Raw genomic sequence first — 23,479 nt, forward strand, 5'->3', positions numbered from 1 at the left:
AAAGGTAGTCTTTGCGTTGCCAAAATTTTTCGCCACAGAATAATAAAGTGCACGGCGGTAAGCCTTCTTGCCTAGAGCTAACAGAAGAGAAAGTCAGAGAGTAATTTTATATACATAATACTCCTGAACTGTGAAAAATGCTTTATCGGAGCAGTCTAAATTACTTCATCAAAGGCGAAAGGAGGGGAAGGGAGGTAGTTATAAAAGCCTCATATAGTCGTCGTCGGGTGGGAAAAGGAGACCGACAGTGTTACATGTATGTATCAAAATATGACGAGAAGGGTGGGGGAGAGGTGGGAAGGGTGCACTCGAGGATCACAGAGTAGGCCCAACTAGTCATGGAAGGCTATTTAAAGGTGTTGATTCGACACAGTCGACAGTAGCAGAGGGTAAAGCAGACAACTGCCATGCTAGCCAGACCCACCACGTTCGACCACATGTCCCAGGCCGTCCGGCTAGCGTAGCCCAGGTCGTCTAGGTACAGCCGCCCCGGTTGACTACAAATACGAGCATAGCTGTTCATTATTTGAAGCTCCCACAAGCCCTAGTCTGCGGCCAACTCAAACCTGAAAGGTGGACATATAGGCGGGACATCGCCACGCTTTAGCATCTCGATGGCGTATCGTGTAATGCATCAATATCACATTTTAGGGGGTGTCGATTTATTATGGTCAGATTTTCTATAGCGTTTATGTACTCTTGATTTCAAATGTAAAAGTGGGTGTGCCTGAAACCTACCATTCTCTAGTGTCATTGAAATTTTGCTTTGTCCTATTGGAGGAGGGACAGAACTCGAGCTCGGCTAGTTCGTTAACAAGAAGACCACCGAAAGTGTAGTGAAAAATGGACAAGTACCGCAGCCAACTCAGCCATGGACTCATGCTGTTTAGATTGATTAGAAAGCCTCCAAACACCTAGAAAAGCACATAATCAAAAACAGCTCTTTTATTGTGGGAAAGCGTGAAAGTAGAGTTTTTTCTAAAGTCGTTAAGCATATTCACCAGACTTTAACTGATTGACACAGCTTTCAGCTATTAATCAACAGATTATGCGACGAATAATCCAAACATAGATATTCTGACTAGTTGAAACAATTATTGTTTAGCCGAAATCCGGATTAATAATATCGAAGGAGGCAGCAGTAGGACAGACCATCATGAAGACAAAGAGGATGGAGATAATGACATTGGCGATGGAGAAGAGAGTGACACTGGCGGAGACGGCCATGGCGGCGGCAGAAGCGGAGATGGTTCCAAGGGTGAGGATAAGCTCGAAGAAGAAGAAATTGCCCACTTTGGGCACCAAGCCCACCATCCAGTACGTGATGGGCATGAAGAAGAAGACGGGAAGCGCCTTCGTCGGAAAGACATCACACATCAGCTTCGCGAGGAAGTACGCCGACACTCGATAGTAGCCACTGGAGTGCTCGTGGCTGCAAGCAGTTGCAATGGATGATAAAATGCTATTTTTTGTAAAGATTAAACTGTTGGTGATACTTAGTGCCTTACAGCTAAATGCTACTCCGCATTCAATGGATACATTTGTAGAGTTGGAGTAAGCGAGATAAAGTAAATCAAGCCATTCACGAGTACTGGAACAAAACTCCCCCGAATAAGGGGCACACGATTTAACTTATGCAAGCACGCTCAACTTTTTCCTCTTAATAACAGCAAAATTAAAATCAGAAAGGTGTCAGAAATCGTTCAACACAGTGGAGGATTAGAAAGTAGGCATCACGGTGAAAGCATATTCAATGCAACGCTCCTCCTTCCTCTGCAGTGGATACCAGATAAAATTGTAATTAAAGTAAGTAATAAGACCATTTTTTCATAAATCTACATCAAAATCTTCCAGGATTTTTTACTTATTTGTAGGTCTCGCCTACGCTCCACGTAAGTAGGACAGGGCTTCAGTTGCTTTGTTCTCAGCTTGAAGCAGTACGATCTTAAAGGGCATACTTCCAGTAATGTTTACTCTGACCAACGTTAGCTTCTCCTTTCTTTTCAACTAGCAAAGTAAGCACTAGTACCAGAGAAGCACGACAAATGACACCGCCAAAGGTTTCAGAGTCTCTAAATTTTCCACTGCACTGTTGTAACTTGAAGTGGATTTGTGGGGTAAAAAATCGGCTGAAAATTCCCACTTTTATAGGAGTGTTGGGAAGGCTAGAAATAGTACGCTTTGTTGCTTCGTCTCTATGCTAATAAATCATAAAGAAATGAAGCACCCTTAGCCTGCACAAATGTAGCAAAGCATCGTCACTTCCATAGCATGTACTATTTTTGGGAGGAATGGGAAAAGTTCAAACCTCTGAGCTATGCTGAATGGCACTGTTGCAAACTTCCGGACTCAACACCGCATCCGTCACGTAGGCGACAATACAAGTGCCATTGGGTCATGTGAGAGGAACTTTTGCTTGAATAACATCACTTTACGTGGATGCAGAGCGGAAATAAGTCGGTGGGAATTAAAGAACGGTTTTGCAGTTGAAATTAAAGCCTCAAGATTTCGTGGCGCTCGCCGATACTGGTAGCTCCCCGACAGAATGAGTCGGTTTCCACTTACACAAATATGGCCCTCTCTTTGAGGAAGAGTTCAATGGAGCCAATGTTGACAAAAACCACTTGCAGCGTGGCGAAGAAGAAAAGACCAGAGCGATTCTGAATGCCAGATTCGAGGGAGTTGTCCAGTCCAACATAGACCACACCCATGGAGACGGCAAAGAAGAGGTAGACAAGGGTCTGAACAATGGAGGCTTGAGGGTCGCGCATCAGACTGATGAAGGTGCGCCAGCAAAGGATTAGCATTTGCAAGGGAAAGGAGACCGCGTAGCCTATGCGCTCAGACACCTTGGAGCAATTTGCCCCACTGGTAGAACGGTTCTGTACGGTCAGAACCTCGTTCCGTGCACTATGGCAACGAAAAACGAATATTACTTTAGATGGAGCCGTTAGGTTAGTTTAACACTCCAAACAGGTAGCTGCTAACGACCACAAACAAAAATTGCAAAAAAAAAAACGAAATTTCAGACCCGAAATTTAAGTGATTTATATAGGAAAGGTAAACATAGTATAGACGGCTAAAATAGTCCAAATTTTAACTGATTGGAACTTCAAGGTAAACAACCAATGCACGAGAAGACCGACATGCAACAACAAATGTAGCACATTAGTCATAAACCCGCCCTTAATTGTACCGAAGTGAGTCGCCATAAGCACTGTTTAGTTCTATGGTGTGGTTAGAATAGGCTACTCTAGCAAATTAAGCACCAAGATGAAGACTGCTTGTGCGTGAACAATTTCCATAACCATTTTAGAGCTCAAAAGTGTGAGCAGGATACGTAGTCGAGCTGCCATGGCACCAAATTGATAATAATACACAGATAGTGAAGGAAATTCAAATGCCTGAGGGCAAAAAAGAAAACCTAGAACGTACTTCCGACACTCCGGAGACTCTGTCCACATGTTGACGAGCCGTTCAGATACAACTCGCATCCGTCCATAGGAGTCGTCACTTTGGGCGTCGTACTCATCCCCCCCTGAAATGAACACACAGTCATGGCTAGGGCAGGCTGGAACGAGGGTGCGGAAAAGCGCAAAGGTTTTCCGAATGGAAGGGGGGATAGGGACGGGAGACGAATGCTTAACGTCACTCGCACAATCGTTGAGCGCATTTGCACAACGAGAAGATTCATTCCTGAGGAGTAATTAGTCACAGCAAAAGAAGCAGCCTTTGAACAACTGTAGATTTACCATTGTTACCGCTTATTTCTACAAAACGGAGGGAAATATCAAAATGTTCAGAAGCATGCACAACTAACAAACACTCACTGTGTTAGTCTAACAGATCAAAGTACGCGACACCACTGTTAGTTGGTTAGCAAGAAAGGGAATATGATTCAATAATTACTCATAAACGGGGCGCATTTATAGTGTGTGTGTGTGTGATTAAAGCAATCTTCTACTGTGTACAACGCCAAGGCAGCATAAAATCAAGCAAATCAAGGCCACTTCCTAGACAATTGCAAAGGCCAACAACTGCACCGAATATGAGGCGAAATTGACGATTCCATAAACGTAATTTTGAAACCTCCTTAAATACATCGAGTGGGGACGAATGGCTATAAACTACGAAAACTTGAGTCCACCTTTAGCGAGTTTAAAACCAGAACGAAAGGCACAAAAGTGACAGTTATTCTCGAAAATGCATGAGGAATAGCATTAATAGGCAAAAATTTAATGGTGAAGAAAGTAGCAAGCGAAAAGCAGGACATTGATGGCATTACCTTGAGGCACCTCTGGGTCGCAACCTGTGTCAACAAGTAGTAAAATCAAGAGCGAAAATCGCAACAGCTAAAGACCGAGTGTAAAGACATGACACTAGTAGAACACACTGTAGCTCGAATTAGACAAGCTGCAGTTTGTACCATCAGAGGTTGTGGTTTTCGTTTAATATTCACCGAGTGCCCAATTTATTAGGAAATTATATTAATGCGACTCACGCCACATTTCTATGCTAATCACGGCTTAAAATGAGTGCTTAAGAAACTACATTTCATGGTAAACTAGAGTATAACAAGAAAAGTGTTACAACCAAGATGCCAGCACCCAAAAGTAACGGTGGATGATAAGCACGCAACGAATGACCTACCATCTCTGCTGGAATCCAGGGGCTTCACTTCTCCATGCAAAATGTCTAAGAAAAAGTCCGGTGGGTTGTTGTGGTCTTCGCAGACGTAGCCTTAAAAATCAGGCAAAAAAATGGAATGAAATTGGTGCATTACGAAAAGGCATCAAAATAGCGTCGATAAGAATCTCAACTAGAGCGTACCCAGCTTGGAAAAGTAGTTTATCGGCGCTTTACGAGCCAGTCCATGGTAGACAATTTGGCCGTTGGACATGAGGGTAAGAGAGTCAAATAGTTTGTAGATGGAGTACTTTGGCTGATGGATTGAAAGGATAATTGTCCGCCCGCGTCGAGATAGCCTTCAAAATAGGATGAAGAGCACGCACAGGAGTGCGGAGAATGAACCGGCAATGAATAACAGTATAACTACGAAATGCCGCCTTTCAAGAGCTCATGACGCCTCACCTGCTATATCACTTTCATTATTGACGGGAGAGAATGGAAATAGGTTCACTAGTTAAAATAATTCAGATATTCACTTGACTTGAGCCTATTTCTCTGCAACAAGGTGATAAAACAATTTATCTAGTAAACAAGGTCCAATTTATAATCAACCAAGGGGGCGGACTCACGACTTCAGCGTTTGAATAACACTTCCAGCAGTAAATGCATCGAGGCCGGTGGTTGGCTCATCCAGGAAAAGCACCGGCGGGTCCGCGATGATTTCCATTCCAATGCTAGTCCGTTTTCGCTCCCCACCCGATATGCCCCGAATGAGTTCGGTGCCAATCTGAAGCCGACAATTATTAATACTGACAATAAAAATCCACCCAAACGTCATTTATGGGATAATATAACGAAATAGTACTTTTATAATCGCAGAATGCTTCTTGCCATCACTTATTCGTCTGCACAATTACCATTAGAGCACACAAGTCTTTCCCAAGAAGATACAAGCTCGAGAATTCCACATTCACACAAAACTTTGCTCCTGCAAGAAACAAATTCTACCCCTGCCACATCCCCTACTACCTCACTTTTCCTTTCTAACTGCCTTCACTAGCTTGCGAGTGACCGCCTCACACTGATGCTGTACAAAGGTGGCAATCCTACTACTCGAAGTTTGGAGAAATTGTATTTTCAAAATACGAAGGATGGGGCTCGGGATGAGTCGGAACCTCCCTCCCGCCCTCAAGGACAAATCAGTTCGCCTGTGAAGGGAGCGAAGAGCTCAGCAATTGACAGCCTTACCGGCCTACTCACTCGTCTCTAGACAAATGTGGATTAGACCCATTCCCATTTCCGTGACATTGCCAGTTTACATTGACGTAGACTGGTTATTTCATCACTCACGACAAACACTAATCCCGAATGTTCTTGAAGCAATGTGACAATAACAACCTCTGAAGTAACCAAATGGCAAACAACGACAAGCAACAATATAATTAATGTTTAGAACTTTTCGCTGTTGAATTTGGTTACTTGATGCTTCACTATCAGCTTGAGGGCAAATGGAGGAGGGGTATTAGAGAAGAATACACAGGATACCAAATAAAACGGATTAGAGAGGTCAAAAGGGTGCGGCTGATATCGCAGCAAATTAAAACAGCATACCTTATTATCAGCAATTTTCGTCAAACCGAGTTCGTCAAGAATCTCGTTGATTTTCTCACTCGTTTCGGCTTTGGTGTGACCCTGCTTTCGCCGCAGCATTGCAGCAAGGTACAAGGTCTCTCGAACTGTCAGCGTTCCCATCAAAATATCATCCTTTAAAAGAAAGGTTGCCTCTTTATCTCAATAAATATAAACGTATAGGAAGGGTTGGTCAATTACTGTTTGAATATAGTGTAATATCTTAATTTCGCGAGCACCTAAGGGTCGATCTATGTGACACCACCGGCTGGCCTGACCCCAGGGCCATGCCAGTGATCCTTTACCCCTTCTGTACATTGACAATACATATTCTGTCGGAGCATTGTGTCTCCTTTCGTCTTCAAGCTAGATTCAAGGCCCAACATTGGCGATAGCGGAAAGCGAACCCGATTATGAACGACAACTACCTTGATTTCCGATACCGAAGGGTACCCCTTAATGTGACGGCAGAAGGGCATATGCTGTAGATGGCAGATTCTGTAATGACTCCCAAGAGAGGGGTTGAAAATGACGTTTGCCTTCGACAACTACTCCAGTCCCGTAGTCTGTAGGGACGCCATTAACAACTGAAGCGAAGCTAGCGGTAGCCGTGAACCACCTGGAAAAGTCCGCTACAGAGCTGTCCACGGTACCGGTATAAAGATGTCACTGAAGTGAACACGCGGTACCTTTCCTACCTCTCTACTGGCTAGATGGATCCCAGATAGATAAACATGGCCAGACAGCATTGAAGTGGAAACAAAGTGATAAGGAGGGACAGACGCAAAGCCTTATCCTCAAGCAACTATTTTTAGCATTGTCCTTTGTTAAATGACCCGGCTTTAGGCCAGTGGTCTTGCGACTAGCGCTGGACACACGTGATGGCCTACACATTTGCCTTACCGCTGACAGTTTTCGAACAGGACAAAAGTCTAAATCCAGCTCATTTTTCAAAAGCGGACATTGACTACGCAGGTAGGTATCCTTTCAGTTGTACGCAAATTTGATAACTGGCGCGGTTGGCTAGTGGGAGTTTTTCTTACCGCACCGACTACATTATGATGGCCGATGTAGGACGCTGACCAAGGGGAGCGCCGGGACGACGCTCAAAAGGAGAGTGGAACTATGCAATACTCTGATTATTTGTTTAGCTTCGCGTTTTAATCACGCGGGAATTGAGGGCCACGCTGGTAGTGCCGTAGTCCTTTCCACGCCGGCACCACATAATCTGCCTTAGTACAAAAAGACTCGAGACGCTAGATTAAGACCACTTTAACTGCCTTTGGTGCGAGCTTCTCACTCGTGCCAGAGTGGCACTATATCACGGTAATAGCCGATTTTAAATGAACGTTCTTCGCGCAATTCATGAATAGGGAAATATATTTAAACGTACTTGTGAATACTAACCTGTACAACGTAGCCAGAGACACATTTGAAGTTTTTTGGTTGGGGATGGCCATCAACAAGTACCTCTCCAGTGAGGAATTGTGGATCCTTCCGTCCAGCCAAAACATCAAGAAGGCTGTTAATACATAATGAAAAGAAGATGAATCAAATACGATGGTTCCAGTTAACTTATTCAAGAGAGAAGGAAGGAAGGAAGGAAGGAAGGTGGGTATAGTCAAGTGCTATACAAAAGCATGATACATTAATAGTAAGTTCTACAATTTAAAATAGTAGAAAGCTGCTTCCCAATTGGTGGAACTATTGGGGCCGAGCGAGCAGGTGAGTGCTAGGCAGGCCAATTGCGTTCCAATGGACAGAAGTCCACCTTTCTCGTCTGAATGACATGCTCATGTAAGATTGGCCATGCGGAAATAATGCACCACACAAAGTTCCATGAAGGTCTTTGTTGGTTCATTTTGTTGAATAAGTGCGCAAAGTCAAGAAACCCAACGGATGTATAGTGCATGGGAAGCAAAAGTACGCCTTGAAACCGGGATCATAGCCCATAATTTTGACTTGACCCGTCAACAAAACATTTGCCCACACAATCAAACTAGTACTTATAAGAACGCGCCAACTGTAGATGGTTAAGAGCCTAGGATTGAACCATGAGAGTCAAAAGCATACATAACCATTTCATAATTATTAAAATGATCTGATACAACTCACGATGACTTTCCACAACCTGTGGGACCCATGATGGCGTTCAGTCCCGGGCGCATTATTCCACTAAAAGGGAAGAGAAACCAGTAACTACTTAGATTGCGACTAGCCGGTAGCGCATTTAAGGCCAAGTTAACTACACCAGCCATAAATATAAAAATCTAAGATACCTGTGTTGGTCAGGCTCACACAAATTTTACCTTAAATTCGCCTCAGAAATAGCCCAATGCTTATAGAGCATTGCCCTGTGAATAATAAACTACTAGTAATTCTACACGATCACACTGTGGGCAATGCTGCAGGAAATAGGTGGGTTGAAAACCAAACCTTTATCGAATCCAAATAAAGGACAAAAGAAGTACCTGACACCATCAAGAACGACCTTCTTGACAACCTTACTGCAGGGAGTTTTCTTGACCGGCACGACATACTCCACATCGCGAAAAGTGATCACCGAACCCTGGATCATGGAGCGTGTGCTCACGACGCTGACCCCGGCGATAGAAGTATCTCCGCCTCCACCTCGACTGTCACCCTTATCCGCCGAGCCAACGCCCGCGCCCAGCGGCAATGGGTGGAGAGGGTCAGGTTCGGTAGCGGGGGTCACAGAGAGGCCAGTCTGACTGCCCCACGGACCACGGCGCGAGTCTCGCGGCAGAGCAGAGGGCGAATTTCTCGAGGGCAGGATCTGTGACTCTAGGGGAGAGGGCCCGTAGGTTCTGTTCACGGTGGGCTGGGATGGGTTCACGAAGGCCATTGAGCGAGTGGAGCTTGTACGAAAACCGTCTACAAGTGTAAAGAAGAGAATGGCTTAAAATAAAACGTTAGAATAGGTTACCAGTGGACCTAGTGTGTATATTTAGCCAATTCAATTCAAAATAAGCAGAATGATATGAACTCAACGACAACAAATAATGATTGCAACTGAAAGAAGCACTGTTAACTTAGTTGGACTAGGTGATGGAAAGTTTACCTCTATCCCTGGAAATCACACTGCAGGAACTATTATCTTCGGGAATTGGGACACCGAGGGCAAGTCGACCGGAAGGTTTTGAGTTGACAAGGAGGTCCTCTACGAAGCTACTTAGTGCAAACTTGCGATCTGGAGAACGCGCGGAACCGTGTGTGGGCTTGCGACTCAATCGGTTGTTTGTACCTGCACCACCGCTGGCATCACCATCAAAAAGCTCCTCTTCCTGTGAGGATGAAAGCAGTCAAATGAACTTGGGATGAGAAGGGCCTTTTACATCTCCCCCATTCTTCCCTTCCCTCTTCTCGTTATCTTAATCCGGATTTAGGCAGAGCTCGAATTAGATAAGTGAATTAGCAGAAGTTGGCGGAGGAAAAAGTCGCAACAGGATGGAATGAAAAGTGAAGGTGAGTGCGCGCAGATCCATGTTAGAGGAGCAGAAAAAGCGACGAGAGGTGAGTTGCCACCCAAACTCACAAAATATACCGAGAAATTAATGTACGGAACTGAGGAAGCCGGCTGGGGCCTTGTGGCCCAATTGATCACTTTCCGAGCATGTGGAAGCATTAACGAAATCGGCCGATGCAACACATTCCTCTAGTGTAAGATAATGACAGTCAGAAAGTAAACCCAACCCGGAAAGTAGCCTTCAGATCGCCTAGCTTCTTGCAAACGGATCTACCGAACTGACTAAGTGAATAAGATACAGCATGGTAATATTATATAATAAGTCAAGAGAGTGAAGGAGCCTTAAACGCTGACCTTTGTGCAAAAAGAATATATATTTTGCCACCTATGGAGTCAGAGCACTACATACTTTCTCCATCAGATTGTTGATAACGGAAAAAGAGTGAGCAGCTAGGTGGTGACCCCTGCTACCATTAGCCTCCGCTTTCTCGCACACCGCGGTCTTGAGTACTCTTTCTTCTTCACCAGTCTTTGCCTCCTCCTCTTCCTCATCCTCCTCTTCTTCCTCCTCCTCAGAAACCTGCCTCAACGAGGCCTTCCCCAGAGCAGCTCCATCAACCAGGAGGCAGTGATTCTCCCTGAGGTACCTTGGACCCGGTGTCAAAAAGCCATGTCGTCGAGCTAGTGTCACCTTGAAGTTAAAGGAGAGGAGAGGGACAGAGTAAAGAAAAAAAATCGAGAAGGCGCTCACAGATGTGTCAGGTGAGGAGCATTTGAAGTGGAAGTAGGGAGTATCAATGGTGGACAGGGCCGAGGAGCGCGACTGGGCCGTAAGATCGGGAATTATGTGAACTCCCGTGATGGCGGGAAGGGGTTGGCGTGGTTGTAGACGGAGTGTGGGCCTATTATTCATTGTGTGTGATGAGTCTACGGAGTGCTGACCCAAGTCACTCAAAGAACGCATCTAGTTCAATGTCTTGGCTAGTCACATGCAATGGTAGGCTTCTGGCTTAAGCCAATGTCATGCACTGGCATCAGACTGATTAAAATGTTTCCATTTGGTTGGTTGACTGAATATTAGTTTAGCATGCATTGTTTTCGTTGCCATGACATTGAAAACGCCGTGGTCACGCCTAGTCAGCCAAAGTACTACCTGGAACGCACACACACAAACACCGAAACACCCATAGAAGGCATGTGTAACGGGTGCTTACATTCACAATACACCAGTTCTCTGATAAAAAGCAACTCCATGATTGGTGTGTACACTTTAGGAGAAAACCTAGCGGGTACGTGTGATCCTATAGCCGAAAATAGATCAAACGAGTACCGAAGGTGGGTAGGTAGGTAGTGGTATTGCAAGAACTAATTCGTCAATGGGAGACAAAGTTGTAAATAAGGAAAAAAAACATACTTTTTCAGAGGAGTCTATCAAATCCATGACGTCGCCGACTGGTTGTTATCCGTTTTTGAGGCGTCGATCTTGGAAAAGATTAAAATACGAATGAGCACCAAGTTATACACAAGAGACGTGATAAAGAACCTAATCTCCCTACCCCAATAAATCACTACGGGGGAGAGACAACACGAAAGGAATCTAGTAAGTGACAAAATAAATTTGATTTTATAATTTTTAGAGGAAGACTGTCACTACTTTTATTAGCAATTGGAGTGCTGGGAGGGAAGGGAGAGAACAGGACTTCCTCTGGTCGTTACCCCAGTGAAATCAGAAATATTTGAAGTACTCAAGCCACAGTAAATCCAATCTGACCTTTTGTGATCGGAAAGTTTAAAACTCGTTTTTAGTAAGCAATAGCGGCTACACCACAGATTCTGAGCACTGTAATGCTGCACGCCATGCGATGATAGCTTCGCACAGGCGTGTCAACTCTACTGATGGAAAATAAGTAGAGTGCGCAGCCGCCACATCATCGCAAGGCACGTGCATAAGCAGCAGCCGTGACAGTGTGAAGGTAACCTGTTTAAATGATGTAAATTGTGGCGTAGACGTAATACAATTAAAGCCTAATGCTAAAGGCGGAAGCCTTCAACAATTTCTACAGCACTTTTCGCAGTTATGCGAAAAATTCTCCTTGAATTGAGAATTAATTAAGGAGGAGGGGATCACTCGTTGGATCAGCAAAAAAATTCTTCACTAATTGATTAGCCCTCAAGTTGGATGTAAATAAATTAGGTGTTTGCTTTAACAGAATACCAATACCAAATGGGCACACCGACAGCAAACTGGATGACCAAAATACCATGATTAAGGCATTGAAGCAATGAAAGGCCAATCACTTGTACTTTTTTGCTCAAAAAACTAACAAAACATTAAGCTTTGGTTGTGCGCAAGGCAAACTTTAGTTTAAGCAACCAAATGAAGCTCCAAAAATCTATTCTCGGAGGGTCACGGACCTCAAACGCATATTTGTGGCTGCGAGTAAACCTGTGATCAAGAAAGCAATGAAGGGCATGAGCCGCATTCGGAGATCGCATTGAGTCGTTGGTAGCGCTCATGCTATCAAAATGTACCAACCTTTTATCCACTATAAGAAGTTGTGTTCGCTGACTGCTAAAATGTAGCAAAATCACAAGCACAGAGCATGCTAGCACCAAACACAGTGGTTAGAAAAGGCAAGCATTTAAAAAGTTTTGCGTGCCTCGGGTCAACTATGGGTAGCAAACCATAGAACCACAGTTTGTGAGACCTCTGAATGTCATACTTAAGAGGCTGGTTCTAATGTGTACCGGAATGGCTGCAGGATTTTTGCCCACGAAACATGAAACTGGCCAAGGAGGACTCACGCTTCATACTCATTCTTACGATGAGTCCAAGGGACAGGAGCACGAACGTGACAATATAAATACCTTTTTGGAGTACGGGGTGGACCATACGCACCCACACAAACGTAAACATGCCAAAGAGATGTGAAATTAGGTTGCAAACGAAGCTTTACGCGACCTTTGCCTGCTAATTAAACCATGAGAGAGTGAACCGGTGAGCCGGTTACGCCACCATCGCATTAACACCTCGAATGCTGGTGTAGTATTGCTAATGTGAAGCCGAGAATACGGTCCCCCAAAAGCTACCAGCATGAAAATTGGTGCATCAAGACACTAACCACTTTGACCTATGCAGCACTGAGGGAGGGAGGATGAGGTAATCCAACTCTTCTGCTAAGCCAGCCAATAGAGTGAAGGGAAACTTCGTGACGAAATGCCGCTGATTTGACAGGTATAATGGCATACAGTTCAAGGTATGAGGGTTACAAAAGGAAATGAGACTGCCTATTTCACATGATCACGTCGTTTTAAGCTTCAGAACGTCAATTCAACTTAATTGAAAGCATGTGCAACAGGTACCAGATTTATACGAGTGCTGCTGCAGGGTGATAGGAGTGTTTACCGTTACCTTGCGTAGAGCTGCGGGTTATAATAGAGATGGTGTGATGATACACTTAGACCAGGAGTGGACACAGCATACGAGGCGACCTCATAGATGTAGGGCCAGGCAGATTTTGAGGCAGTGCAAAGTTGAGACGTTGTATCCTACACTGACCCATGTCGCACGTCAGAAGACCGGAAAAGGTGTGGATGATTTCACACTCACGTGACGCAAGAACAAAATTCAAGCGAGTTCACTTGAGAAAGTAAACTCGTCTTATGAAAGGGAGACTGCACCTTACAGGAAGGAAAAAGTGAGCACCATAGAGATGCAACTTCTGGAGTGATCAGTTGAATGCAAGCCAATAGAGGTGAAGTAAACTAGACATGCACGCACAAAACCACCCAACGGACTGACAGGACTTAATAGCAAAAGAGTAAGAAGGGAAGAGAGATTCACCTAACGATTCTCAACTTTCCACAACAAGGCCCCACAAATATGAAAAACTAACAGCAAATAGAAATAGTCGATGAGGAGTGAACAAAGCAAAGCGAACTCGTGAAATTGACGCCAACTAACCACTGACCTTCCAAGAGCACATGAGTACATGCGAAATGTTACACTAGACAAGTATTGACTAAGGCTTCGTTCAGCAAGTTTGCCATCAGCACAGTATAAACCCAAAACGCATATGCAACTGAGAAAACTTAAGAAATCATGCTTACACGATTAGGTCTTCCTTAGGCATTCTGTGTCAAGAAATGAGAAACCGTGCCAATAAAAGAGGCATTTTTAAAAAAGTAGTGGGCGTTTCAATGCCCGCCCCAACGCATTAGAAGGAATTACTAGCAGACAAGGCTTGAATGCAACTTCAATTGCCACTTTAGGCTAAGACATAAAAAGGAAGGTTGAACGAATATGAGAACAAAAAGTGTGCCATTTTCAGTACCATTTGAATAAACTTTAATGCTAGTGCATGTGCCCAACAGCAGGCTGTTTTGAATGAAGGTGAAATAAGTACTAAAAACAGTAACTCCTCGGCATTGCACACGTTTGGTGAGTTTAATATTTCTGCAAGTTTTCTGTCTTTAAGAATGGGAATAAAAAAAGTATTTGAACTAAGTTACACTGGTCCTACATTTGAAAAGATGGTAGCGCAAGAATTAGCTCGCACTAATAAGGACAGCAAGGGGAGATGAATTGCATTTATACAATCCACGATGATTAAGAAAAATCGGAGATTCTTCTAGCACATGAGAGCCAATTTTGTTCGGAAATGAAACGACAAAGCAAAACTGAACATGAAAGTTTTTGACACACTGTATCTATCCTTGGATATGCCACCTTGAAACAGGAAGTGAACCGAGAAGGATGCAATGAGGACGCTGGAAAATCCGTCAATGTCTGACATCCAGAGTTCCAAAAGCATGCAAATAATGGTCCAACTGTGGATGACATAATACCTGGCACAAGTTCATGCTTAAACTACAGTTGAAGTGAATAGCTATTAAATGCCTCATTGTTTATGATCATAAGGCAGGCATTCTCTCTAAGTCAGACAGGCAATTTCACAACGCATCAAATTTTTCGTAAAAAAAACGAAATTCATAAAAATTTTGGTCTGATGGGACCCCAAAAAGTCAACGTTTATAGAAGTGAGTGAGCCAGTTTTTTAATTGTGCCAAGAAGCCAGCGGTGGCACACAAGGTTGAAGTTTCAAATGCTAGAGCATGAAAAAGTTGAACCCAGCCCATTGAACTCCAGTACCTGGAAGATGTAATTTGATCCCGTGTGAATAAATGTTTAAGTTCTGGAGCCAGGAAAGGAGTGCGTTCGTGGTACAGGGGAGGAAAAAAAACAGGACTGACAAAGGAAATGTGGGATTCAAGGCGATCTATTAGACTCTGAATCAGAGGCTGATGATTTAAATATAATGGGATCGGATAAAAAAAGTCCGATAAATTGAAGGTTCAAATCGTAGTTAGTCTTGCCAAAGCAAACGCAATGACTCGTGCGGTATTTGTCAATCAACGAAGTGGAATTAAAGTGGTCTCATTTTCAGTGTCTGTGGGAGAGTGCTGTGACAGAAAAATGAGGTCAACAGTTATGCGGAAGAGCTCCACTGTATGTAGAAACACATACGTTCTAACAGATATGATATAATCTCAGAGTATTCACGGCGCATCCCGAAGGGTTCAAGTTCGGCCCCAATGGAGACACTGTGGTAACATTTCAAACATGAAGTCCAAGCAAAAAATAAGAGATGGAGAATTTGGTTGCAATGCCTACGTCATGTGCAGAGTGAAGGAAATGACAGATAAATATGGATAAAATTATGAGTATACTTAACATAGTCGTCAAACAGGAAACAGAAAACTTGAAGCATGGAAAGTTAGAAAAAATTCAGAACAGCCAGCACGTCCATCTAAAAACAACTGAATGTTTGCCGCACGAAAACGTTGCTAAATAGCTTTAAACTATTATTTCTCAAACCTGCTTTCCTTAATTGTTAAGCGTTCACCACCAGAAAATAAGTTGAAAACCGAAACTAAGTTGAAAACTTAAAATCAACAGCAATCAGGTTAAGGTTTATTGTTTATTGTTACGCGGAGGGAGTAAATATTTACTTGACGGCTAAATTCGAAATGTAAATCACACAATCGTCGTGGAACGAAAGAAACACAAGTGCGCGTGAATTTAAAGGAAAGAAATAGTTTGCACGCATTGTTTACGATTAGGATATAAATGTGCACACAAGTGAAAAAGAAAGTGCGTTTTAACTCACCCACTCAAGACAAGTAGTCTGAAATTCAGGTGAAACACGTAAGAAGCTACAGGAAACGCCCACAAGTTTGATGTGAAACAATGAAGTGGGATAAAGCGTGGGATTTATAATAGCTAAAAAACATGGAAAGCGAGTAAGCAGGGCTATTCCATTGAGACCACTGCGACAATTATCCATGGGGAACCAATTTCAAAGGATACTGCAATAAAGTGATGTTGGTACTCCAATTACTGAGGCCAACAAAAATGCTTTAGCTAAGGCATCCCTGAATAGGAATAAGTGAAATATGCTAGGCACTACAGGGAAGATAAGAAAGAAAAAGAAAATAGGCGACAACTAAACACTGGAATTACCGCCAGATCAGTGTGATAACAACCCTACTTTGATGTTCCAACGTCGTAGTAATTGCTCAAGATACAAAATACATGGCACGAGCTGCATTAAAGGCGTGTGCTAAAAAGTTACAAAGGATGCCACCATGGACAGCTACAATAGGTTGACAGGACTAGCACTTTTATTATAAAATCACCCATGGCAGAAAATTAAAAATCTGCAAAAACGTCCCCTATTACATTAAATTAAAACGCGTGAAACATGGCAAAATGTGGGTTTTTTAAGCAATTATCCTTCAGTGAAATAGTGCTCAGCCGGAAGAGAAATATTAGAGTTGCAAAAAAAGAGCTTCTAAAATCGTCAAAATGAATAGATATTCATTAAAAAGCAAGCATGGGGACAACTTTACGCTTATTAGAGCAAAAGACTAAAAACCAGCTAAATACACCTGTCTTACTTAGATTGTAATCAGAGCGTTACCATTGAGTAACCTTCATTACTCCCTATCAGAATGAAATATTTTGGTGATTCTTGACGTGGTTGTGCCAACCCGGCCAATGAGGTTCACTTTCGAACACCCCACGTGAATAATTAAGGAGAAATTCATGGTTTAAGGGGTCCAAAAGTCAGAAACTTAAATAGGTATCTAGCCCAATAACAACGCATTAAAGATGAAGGCTAACCACAACTGTATGCATAAATGACACTATTTTGACACTATGCATCAGTAGTGTAAAGGCTTGAGGAAAACACCATCAGACCCAACAGAACCACAAAGTCGCATCAAACAAAAATAATGCAGGAACAGGGCAAGGATGCATGGAAGCGTACCAGGTAAAATATACAACGAAACCCAACCTAGGCAGAATACACTCAAGGCGGATAAGACCGTAATTGGAACTGACTTGGGCGCTTACATTGTACGGCCTTGATTATAGCATTCGCAGCATCATTCCCCTGATTTGAAGGCCCATCTATTTAGAAGAGTAATATGTTTTGCTAAATTTTCGAAAAATAAAATTACTGAATTCAAAATAAACAATTTTTAACCCGTAATTTTTTAAGCGTGTTTTTTTTGCATTACAGATATGCGTATAAACGACAAACTTCCTATTCCACCTACCTTTACAGTCACTTTGTACGAGATTTTAATTGATGCTACCTAAAAGCAGCTTTACTTATAAATTTATTTACGTCCTTTGCTTCTTACCTAAATATTTCCCATGACTTGCATTCTTTTGTGCCATTAGCAATTTTTGCGTGATTACGGGAATGTTTGTGTTGTTTAGTTTTTGGACGAAATTTCCTACGGTATTTATTGATAGGCAGGCACAGTACCGACCGTGTTGGAAATAAGCTTCTTATCTCCTAAGTGCTAGAAGTGGAAGCAATATTTTTCCAATTTCCCCTTTAATTTACTTCAAGACATCCTGGGACGTGGATAAATTCATTAATTAGAAATCAAAGAGCTGTCGGTCTCCGTAGACAGGCCATGCAGACCTATGTGCTCGTGCAGTTATTTGTGAAATTAGGCGAATCGCCTTACGCTACCGCAACAAAATTTATTCTGAGCCCTCAACGACCTTTCAGTAGGATCGGACAATAAGATATTTTACAAATGAAAACCGCCTTCCGGGGAAATTCAAAAATTTAGTTGATCCTAGTCCTACAGCATTTGAACGTAGTATAATGTTGCCAATAGTCACATCTTGCCACTAAAAGCAAACCAAATTTGGTTAGTGAAACGATAATTTCCAAAACTTCGGACTTGAGGCAAAATTTGTCGAAATGAGGACTGCATTTGCGGATCCGCGGGTGCTTCTGCAGTAACGATTATATTTAAGTCCCCCAGTCCTCCTTGTAGCCGTAATAAACCGACATTAGTACAGAGGAGGGTATCGTAACTAGCGAAGGGAAGCGTAGGAAAGCAAGAGGCATGATCAGAATGGCCCGCAGGACCAAATGCACTTCAAACGGGTCCCTATCACTGCATGCGTAGCAAAACCACCCCCGACACATTAAAGCCCAGAGACACACGCACGCACAAATTGTACGAAGACTCCATAACTTTACTTGATTGATGAATTGAGCCACTAGAAATGTAACTTGATTATTTGCTAGCCTCCTGATGCTCAAAAAGAGGATAATTCGCAAGCGCGTCATGCCAGGAGACTATCCCATTGGCGAGATCGCTGACGAGATCAGGCAAATCTTCAATCTACAAAAGACATAGAAACGAGAATAAACAGAATGAAAGTTACAACAACGGATGGCATGCATGGCTATAGGAGGGCAGGGAGTCTCAGCACAATACATTTCAATCGGATTACAGCTAGCACGACCGAGACAACGACTCCATATGGAATGGAGTATAGCACCCATGAAGCTTTCTAACAGCTTATTCTTAAATGAGCCGCCGCACCAACACTTACCGGGACACGAATCTGTTTCATGGTTTCCCGCTCCCGAAGGGAGGCTGAAGGCGGCTTCTGATTCACCGTGTCAAAGTCGATGGTAATACCATAGGGAATGGCAATTTGATCGGTGCGAGCGTAGCGACGGCCAATGGAGCCACCACTTTCGTCCACACGATGCGAAATGCCCACACGTGTCAGTTCTTTGGCTAAAGACGATTGGTTAAATTGTCTTAACTCAACATATCACACATCAACAGTGATGATGAACGGGCACGATTAGCATGGGAAGGGACTTACAGAGATGGCGCACAAACGGCACAAAGTCCGGGTGCAAGGAGAGGGGAAGAACGGAGCACTTGTATGGTGCTATAATGGGCGGCAGGGAAAGGTACTAAAAGTGGGAACGAGGAGGCTATATCAAGTGAGAAAATCCAACGGATAAGACTAGCACAATTAACTAAAACCTGTCTAACATAAACAGAACCAAATAACACCGAAAATTAGAAGCAACGCTGATTAACTTCACCATGGGGGTAGGTAAACCGATCATTTGTACCAAATGGAATCTGGCAGTGAATAACGGTCCTAGGGGTCGCAATCTGGCACTTAGTGCTATAGAGGGAGTACGTACGGTTCTCTGTTCATCGTTCTCGCGTGTATGGAAGTTCTGCTCCAGAATGGCGTACATAATACGGCCGATACCAAAGGAGGGCTCTATGACACTGGGCACGATCTCTTCGACTGCAAAAAGGGATAGTACATGATCAAGAAAAGAAGGCTAACACCAAAAGAGCGTGAAAAGTCTGCATTGCTTACCATGTACACGCACATCCTTTTCCTTTACCGTAACCATATCGGACGTGACTTCGAATTGAGATCCATTAACGAGGAGGGCATATTTTCTACGGAAGGTAAAACCAAACTAAATTCGGAAATTTTCATCATTTTCTAAGTTATTACTGTAACCCAACTTCAATAATCGACATTATTTCAAATCTCCGATCGACAAACTTGTATGGCAATAAATAATAGCTTGTGAGAAACTCCAACTAAAAATTGGAGGGCGTACCCTGAACTGGCAAGCTCTTCCTTGATCTTGAGACTCGCCTCAGGTGAAAGTGCTGCAAAGGCGTTTAAAATTTGGGCAGCCTCGCCACGATATGTCTGACCGATTTTCGCCTTATTTGGCACACATTTCACTTCATGCACTGTTACCTATAGGTTGTGAAAAAAAACGACAACTAAAGCAAGCATTCTTTGCCAATGAATGATTATGCTCAAAAGATTTTCCATACAAATGTTGAAGCAATTGCCACTACAAACCATCATCCATTTTTAACAAGACACAAGCTCAAGAATTCCACATTCACACAAAACTTTGCTCCTGCAAGAAACAAATTCTACCCCTGCCACATCCCCTACTACCTCACTTTTCCTTTCTAACTGCCTTCACTAGCTTGCGAGTGACCGCCTCACACTGATGCTGTACAAAGGTGGCAATCCTACTACTCGAAGTTTGGAGAAATTGTATTTTCAAAATACGAAGGATGGGGCTCGGGATGAGTCGGAACCTCCCTCCCGCCCTCAAGGACAAATCAGTTCACGGGTAGAATTTGTGCTTCACAATATACGAGATGCGACATGGGGTTTCGGATTGCTCTGAGAAGCTAGCACTGGCTATTTCTGAAGAAGTCTATCATCCAAACCTTCAAAGCGAACTGCGCCGAAGGAACAAATCTCAGCCGTCGCTATTCTTTGATCTTTAACGAGTCAACAGTTCTATCTGCAGTTCACCACACACGCACACCACACGGGCGATCCATGTGTGCAAAGTGATGTGCGCCTTAGAAGTGTGTGGTGCGTGGTGGTGGTGAATTACCCGGAGGTACCCAATGCCATGACCATTGACTGACTCCACTCCTAAAAGAGACGCCTATGAAGGGAGCGAAGAGCTCAGCAATTGACAGCCTTACCGGCCTACTCACTCGTCTCTCGGCCTTGCCAGTTTACGTAGACGTAAACTGGTTGCGCTAACCAAGCATCTGCCCATGAGTGATTAATCACCAGAATCAAACAAGCATTGATTGTTTACGAGTAGTGCATTCTGCTGACACATCTCCTCTAGATAGTCTGCCGATTTCATGAGCTGCTTCTACAGCCTTAAGATAAAAATTCGTGAAGCAAACAATCACGGCTTACGCCAGGTTCGTTCAACCGTCTTTTCAAAATAATTACCGATAGAGATCATAATAAAGAGCACTAAATCAACAGACCAACCCAAAGTAATACTTTATAATGCAAGCGATCACACGCATTTCACAGGTCCCTGCATTTACACAAAGCCATTACAATGATCTACACTGGAAGTCCTACAATTTCCTAATTATCCAATAGAAATAAAACACCACGACTAAGTAACCAACCAGAATGAGAGATGTATCGGCTACTAAAAAGCTCACCGGTTCGGGAAGAAGTTTCTCAGCCGTAAGACGCGCACCGGTGGCATTTTGGTGTTGGGTGAGATCAAAGCAACTACGATCCGCACAGCCCACGCACTCGATCCACCCGTATGTGGTGAGGCATTCGGCATCCCAGCAGTCGCGCGCGTAGTGTGCCATCTCATTCTTCATGTGCTGCCGGAAGCGGCACCGATCCGGCTTTACACCCACCATATAGAGAAAGAGGAAGATGCGAGCCATGAAGTAGCCCAACGTCTCATTTGCAATTATCCCCTGCCACAGAAAAAGAGAAAAGTACTTCTTTTAAATAATGGTTCAGTCACAGAGGTGTGCTTGTGATATACGACTGTTCTCAATACACTCAGTGTCTGACTGTCTTCATGTCTCCAGGGCTCTAATTGATAAATCAATGCCTTTAACACTTCCGATCTTCGGTTCTTTGAAAACCTCTTAATTGCTTTCTCAGGAAGGCGCAAGAAAAAAACGACAAAATCCGAGTCAGATAAAATGATGTTCTTGTTCAGCAATTAAAATCGTCTAGATCAACATTATTTACTAAAGTTCTAGTCTTTGTCAGGAAAAATTGGGAAAGAAGTCTTTTATAATAACCAAATTGCAACAACTCAAACTAATAGATAAAATTTGCATACGCCACCCTTACACCTGGCATTTACATAAATTCCATCAAATGACCTGTACCCTTCGTCTTCTACGACTTCCACCAATTTTACCTGAGTTTGGACTAAGCAAAGCGATACATTTGTTCCGACTATAGACTTCAGACTTCACTGGCAATAATGACATGGTCCTGGTCACACCATACATACGCATGGCATTTCAACCTCTACAATCTGTATACTGCTTCAGTCAATTTACATTTAGTTTTGACATTTACAACACCAACAAAAGGGCATATAAAATCAAACTGTAGCTAACCCTAGCGACGGCATCTTTAAGTGGGACTTCCTGAGTCGACTTGCCGTCCATCTGATCACAAGCGGAGAAGAGGGGGAGTTTGAGATCAGCATATTGCGCAAATTTGGGGTGAGACTTGTCCTTGGGATCCACAAAGTACTCAATCTCGGCCATTGTGAATTCACGCACTCGAATCACTCCAGAGCGTGGACTGATTTCATTTCTGAAAGCGGACCCGATTTGGGCTGCACCAAAAGGTAGTCGACCTTGGTTGAAATGGAGCAGACGTTGAAAATTCACAAAAATTCCCTGCGCCGTTTCGGGCCTCAAGAATCTATGTTGCAATACGAAGAGCCAAGACCATATTACTAGAAAAAAGTTGGTTCTAATAAATGGTTTTAATGTCTGGTTATTAGCTTTCAATATGGGAAATCTATACAGCAATAAAAAGGCAAACTGTATAAAAGGAAAGAGCGATACCAACCCATGGTATTGACCAGTTGGCCCAATAGATGTAGGGAACATGAGATTGAACTTTTGTGGGGGTGTCAGGTCGTTCTTGGTGATGGGTGACTTGATAGAGTAACGAGCTATTAGTTCCTCCAACTCATCGGCGCTAAAGCCTTCTAACTAAAAAGGCGAAACATAGCGGGAGCACTATACACGTGTTCCCTGATAAGACCAACATCCAAAAGGTGCGAAATTACCTGTGACAGACATTTGTCAATTTCGGACTTTTCAGCTTCACTAGTACACTTGGAGAAGCGAATGGCTTCAAGTGCTGCCTCAATGAGATGATCGGCACGAAAACATTCACCAGTTACCGCATCACGAACCATGTAGTCTGTGAAGCGCTCCAAGTGGCCAGATGCCTTCAAAACACATTCCGGAGTTAGTATGGAGCAATCAACTTCTAGAAGCTGCTCCTCTAGAACAAAAAATTGTCGCCAAGCGGCCAAAAGATTAGCCTTGATGGCGCAACCTGTTGGACCGCAATCATAAAGACCTTGCACACCTGCAAAAATTTAGGTTAGATATCTCTATTGAAAAAAGGCTGCGCTTACCCCCATATATTGAAAAGGATTGATCATATACAAATCGCTGTTTAAGTAAATCCTCCAACTTTGATCGATCGATTTTGTGATCCTGTTTAGTAAGTTCTAGTTCCTAAATCCTCGTAAGACTAACTAGTCATCTCAACTTTTTCCTCTAGCATCTTCTTCCTAGCTTTCAGTTCTGCAACAGCACATTGGATCTCCACATCGTTGGCTTTTTCGGACTTTAGCCGCCGGACAATATCGCCCTGGCTCCGTACAGGATGAAGAAAACACATACCTGAGTTCGAACATCGGCACGAAGTGGAGCTAATATGCTTTCAACATCAGTCATTTTTATAGTTAATGGTTGATTGCTCAAATAGGAACCAAGAACTGAATTGCA

General features: G+C 43.3%; 2 protein-coding genes across 2 annotated transcripts; both read right to left on the reverse strand. All coding sequences in view use genetic code 11, as the record gives it.

Moving 5' to 3' along the window:
- Nucleotides 1-346: 346 nt before the first annotated feature.
- Nucleotides 347-17,495, reverse strand: EGR_02590 (ATP-binding cassette sub-family G member 2; the record flags this gene model as incomplete). The annotated part of the gene is made up of 17 exons (XM_024491839.1): nucleotides 347-497; nucleotides 739-914; nucleotides 1,153-1,432; nucleotides 2,566-2,910; nucleotides 3,436-3,538; nucleotides 4,651-4,740; nucleotides 4,831-4,985; nucleotides 5,259-5,416; nucleotides 6,241-6,393; nucleotides 7,666-7,780; nucleotides 8,374-8,433; nucleotides 8,730-9,153; nucleotides 9,341-9,563; nucleotides 10,155-10,436; nucleotides 11,160-11,197; nucleotides 17,166-17,222; nucleotides 17,459-17,495. The coding sequence occupies 17 exons, from the start codon at nucleotides 17,493-17,495 to the stop codon at nucleotides 347-349; spliced, it is 2,847 nt and encodes a 948-aa protein (XP_024353654.1).
- Nucleotides 17,496-18,358: 863 nt separating this feature from the next.
- EGR_02591 (Glycyl-tRNA synthetase) lies at nucleotides 18,359-23,388 on the reverse strand (the record flags this gene model as incomplete). The annotated part of the gene is made up of 13 exons (XM_024491840.1): nucleotides 18,359-18,466; nucleotides 18,681-18,871; nucleotides 18,963-19,056; nucleotides 19,297-19,406; nucleotides 19,482-19,567; nucleotides 19,735-19,880; nucleotides 21,125-21,397; nucleotides 22,061-22,373; nucleotides 22,524-22,669; nucleotides 22,747-23,054; nucleotides 23,104-23,199; nucleotides 23,228-23,346; nucleotides 23,375-23,388. The coding sequence occupies 13 exons, from the start codon at nucleotides 23,386-23,388 to the stop codon at nucleotides 18,359-18,361; spliced, it is 2,004 nt and encodes a 667-aa protein (XP_024353655.1).
- Between the last annotated feature and the right edge of the window lie 91 nt (nucleotides 23,389-23,479).

Source organism: Echinococcus granulosus (assembly GCF_000524195.1).
Source record: "Echinococcus granulosus chromosome Unknown EG_S00012, whole genome shotgun sequence".
NCBI lineage: Eukaryota > Metazoa > Platyhelminthes > Cestoda > Cyclophyllidea > Taeniidae > Echinococcus > Echinococcus granulosus.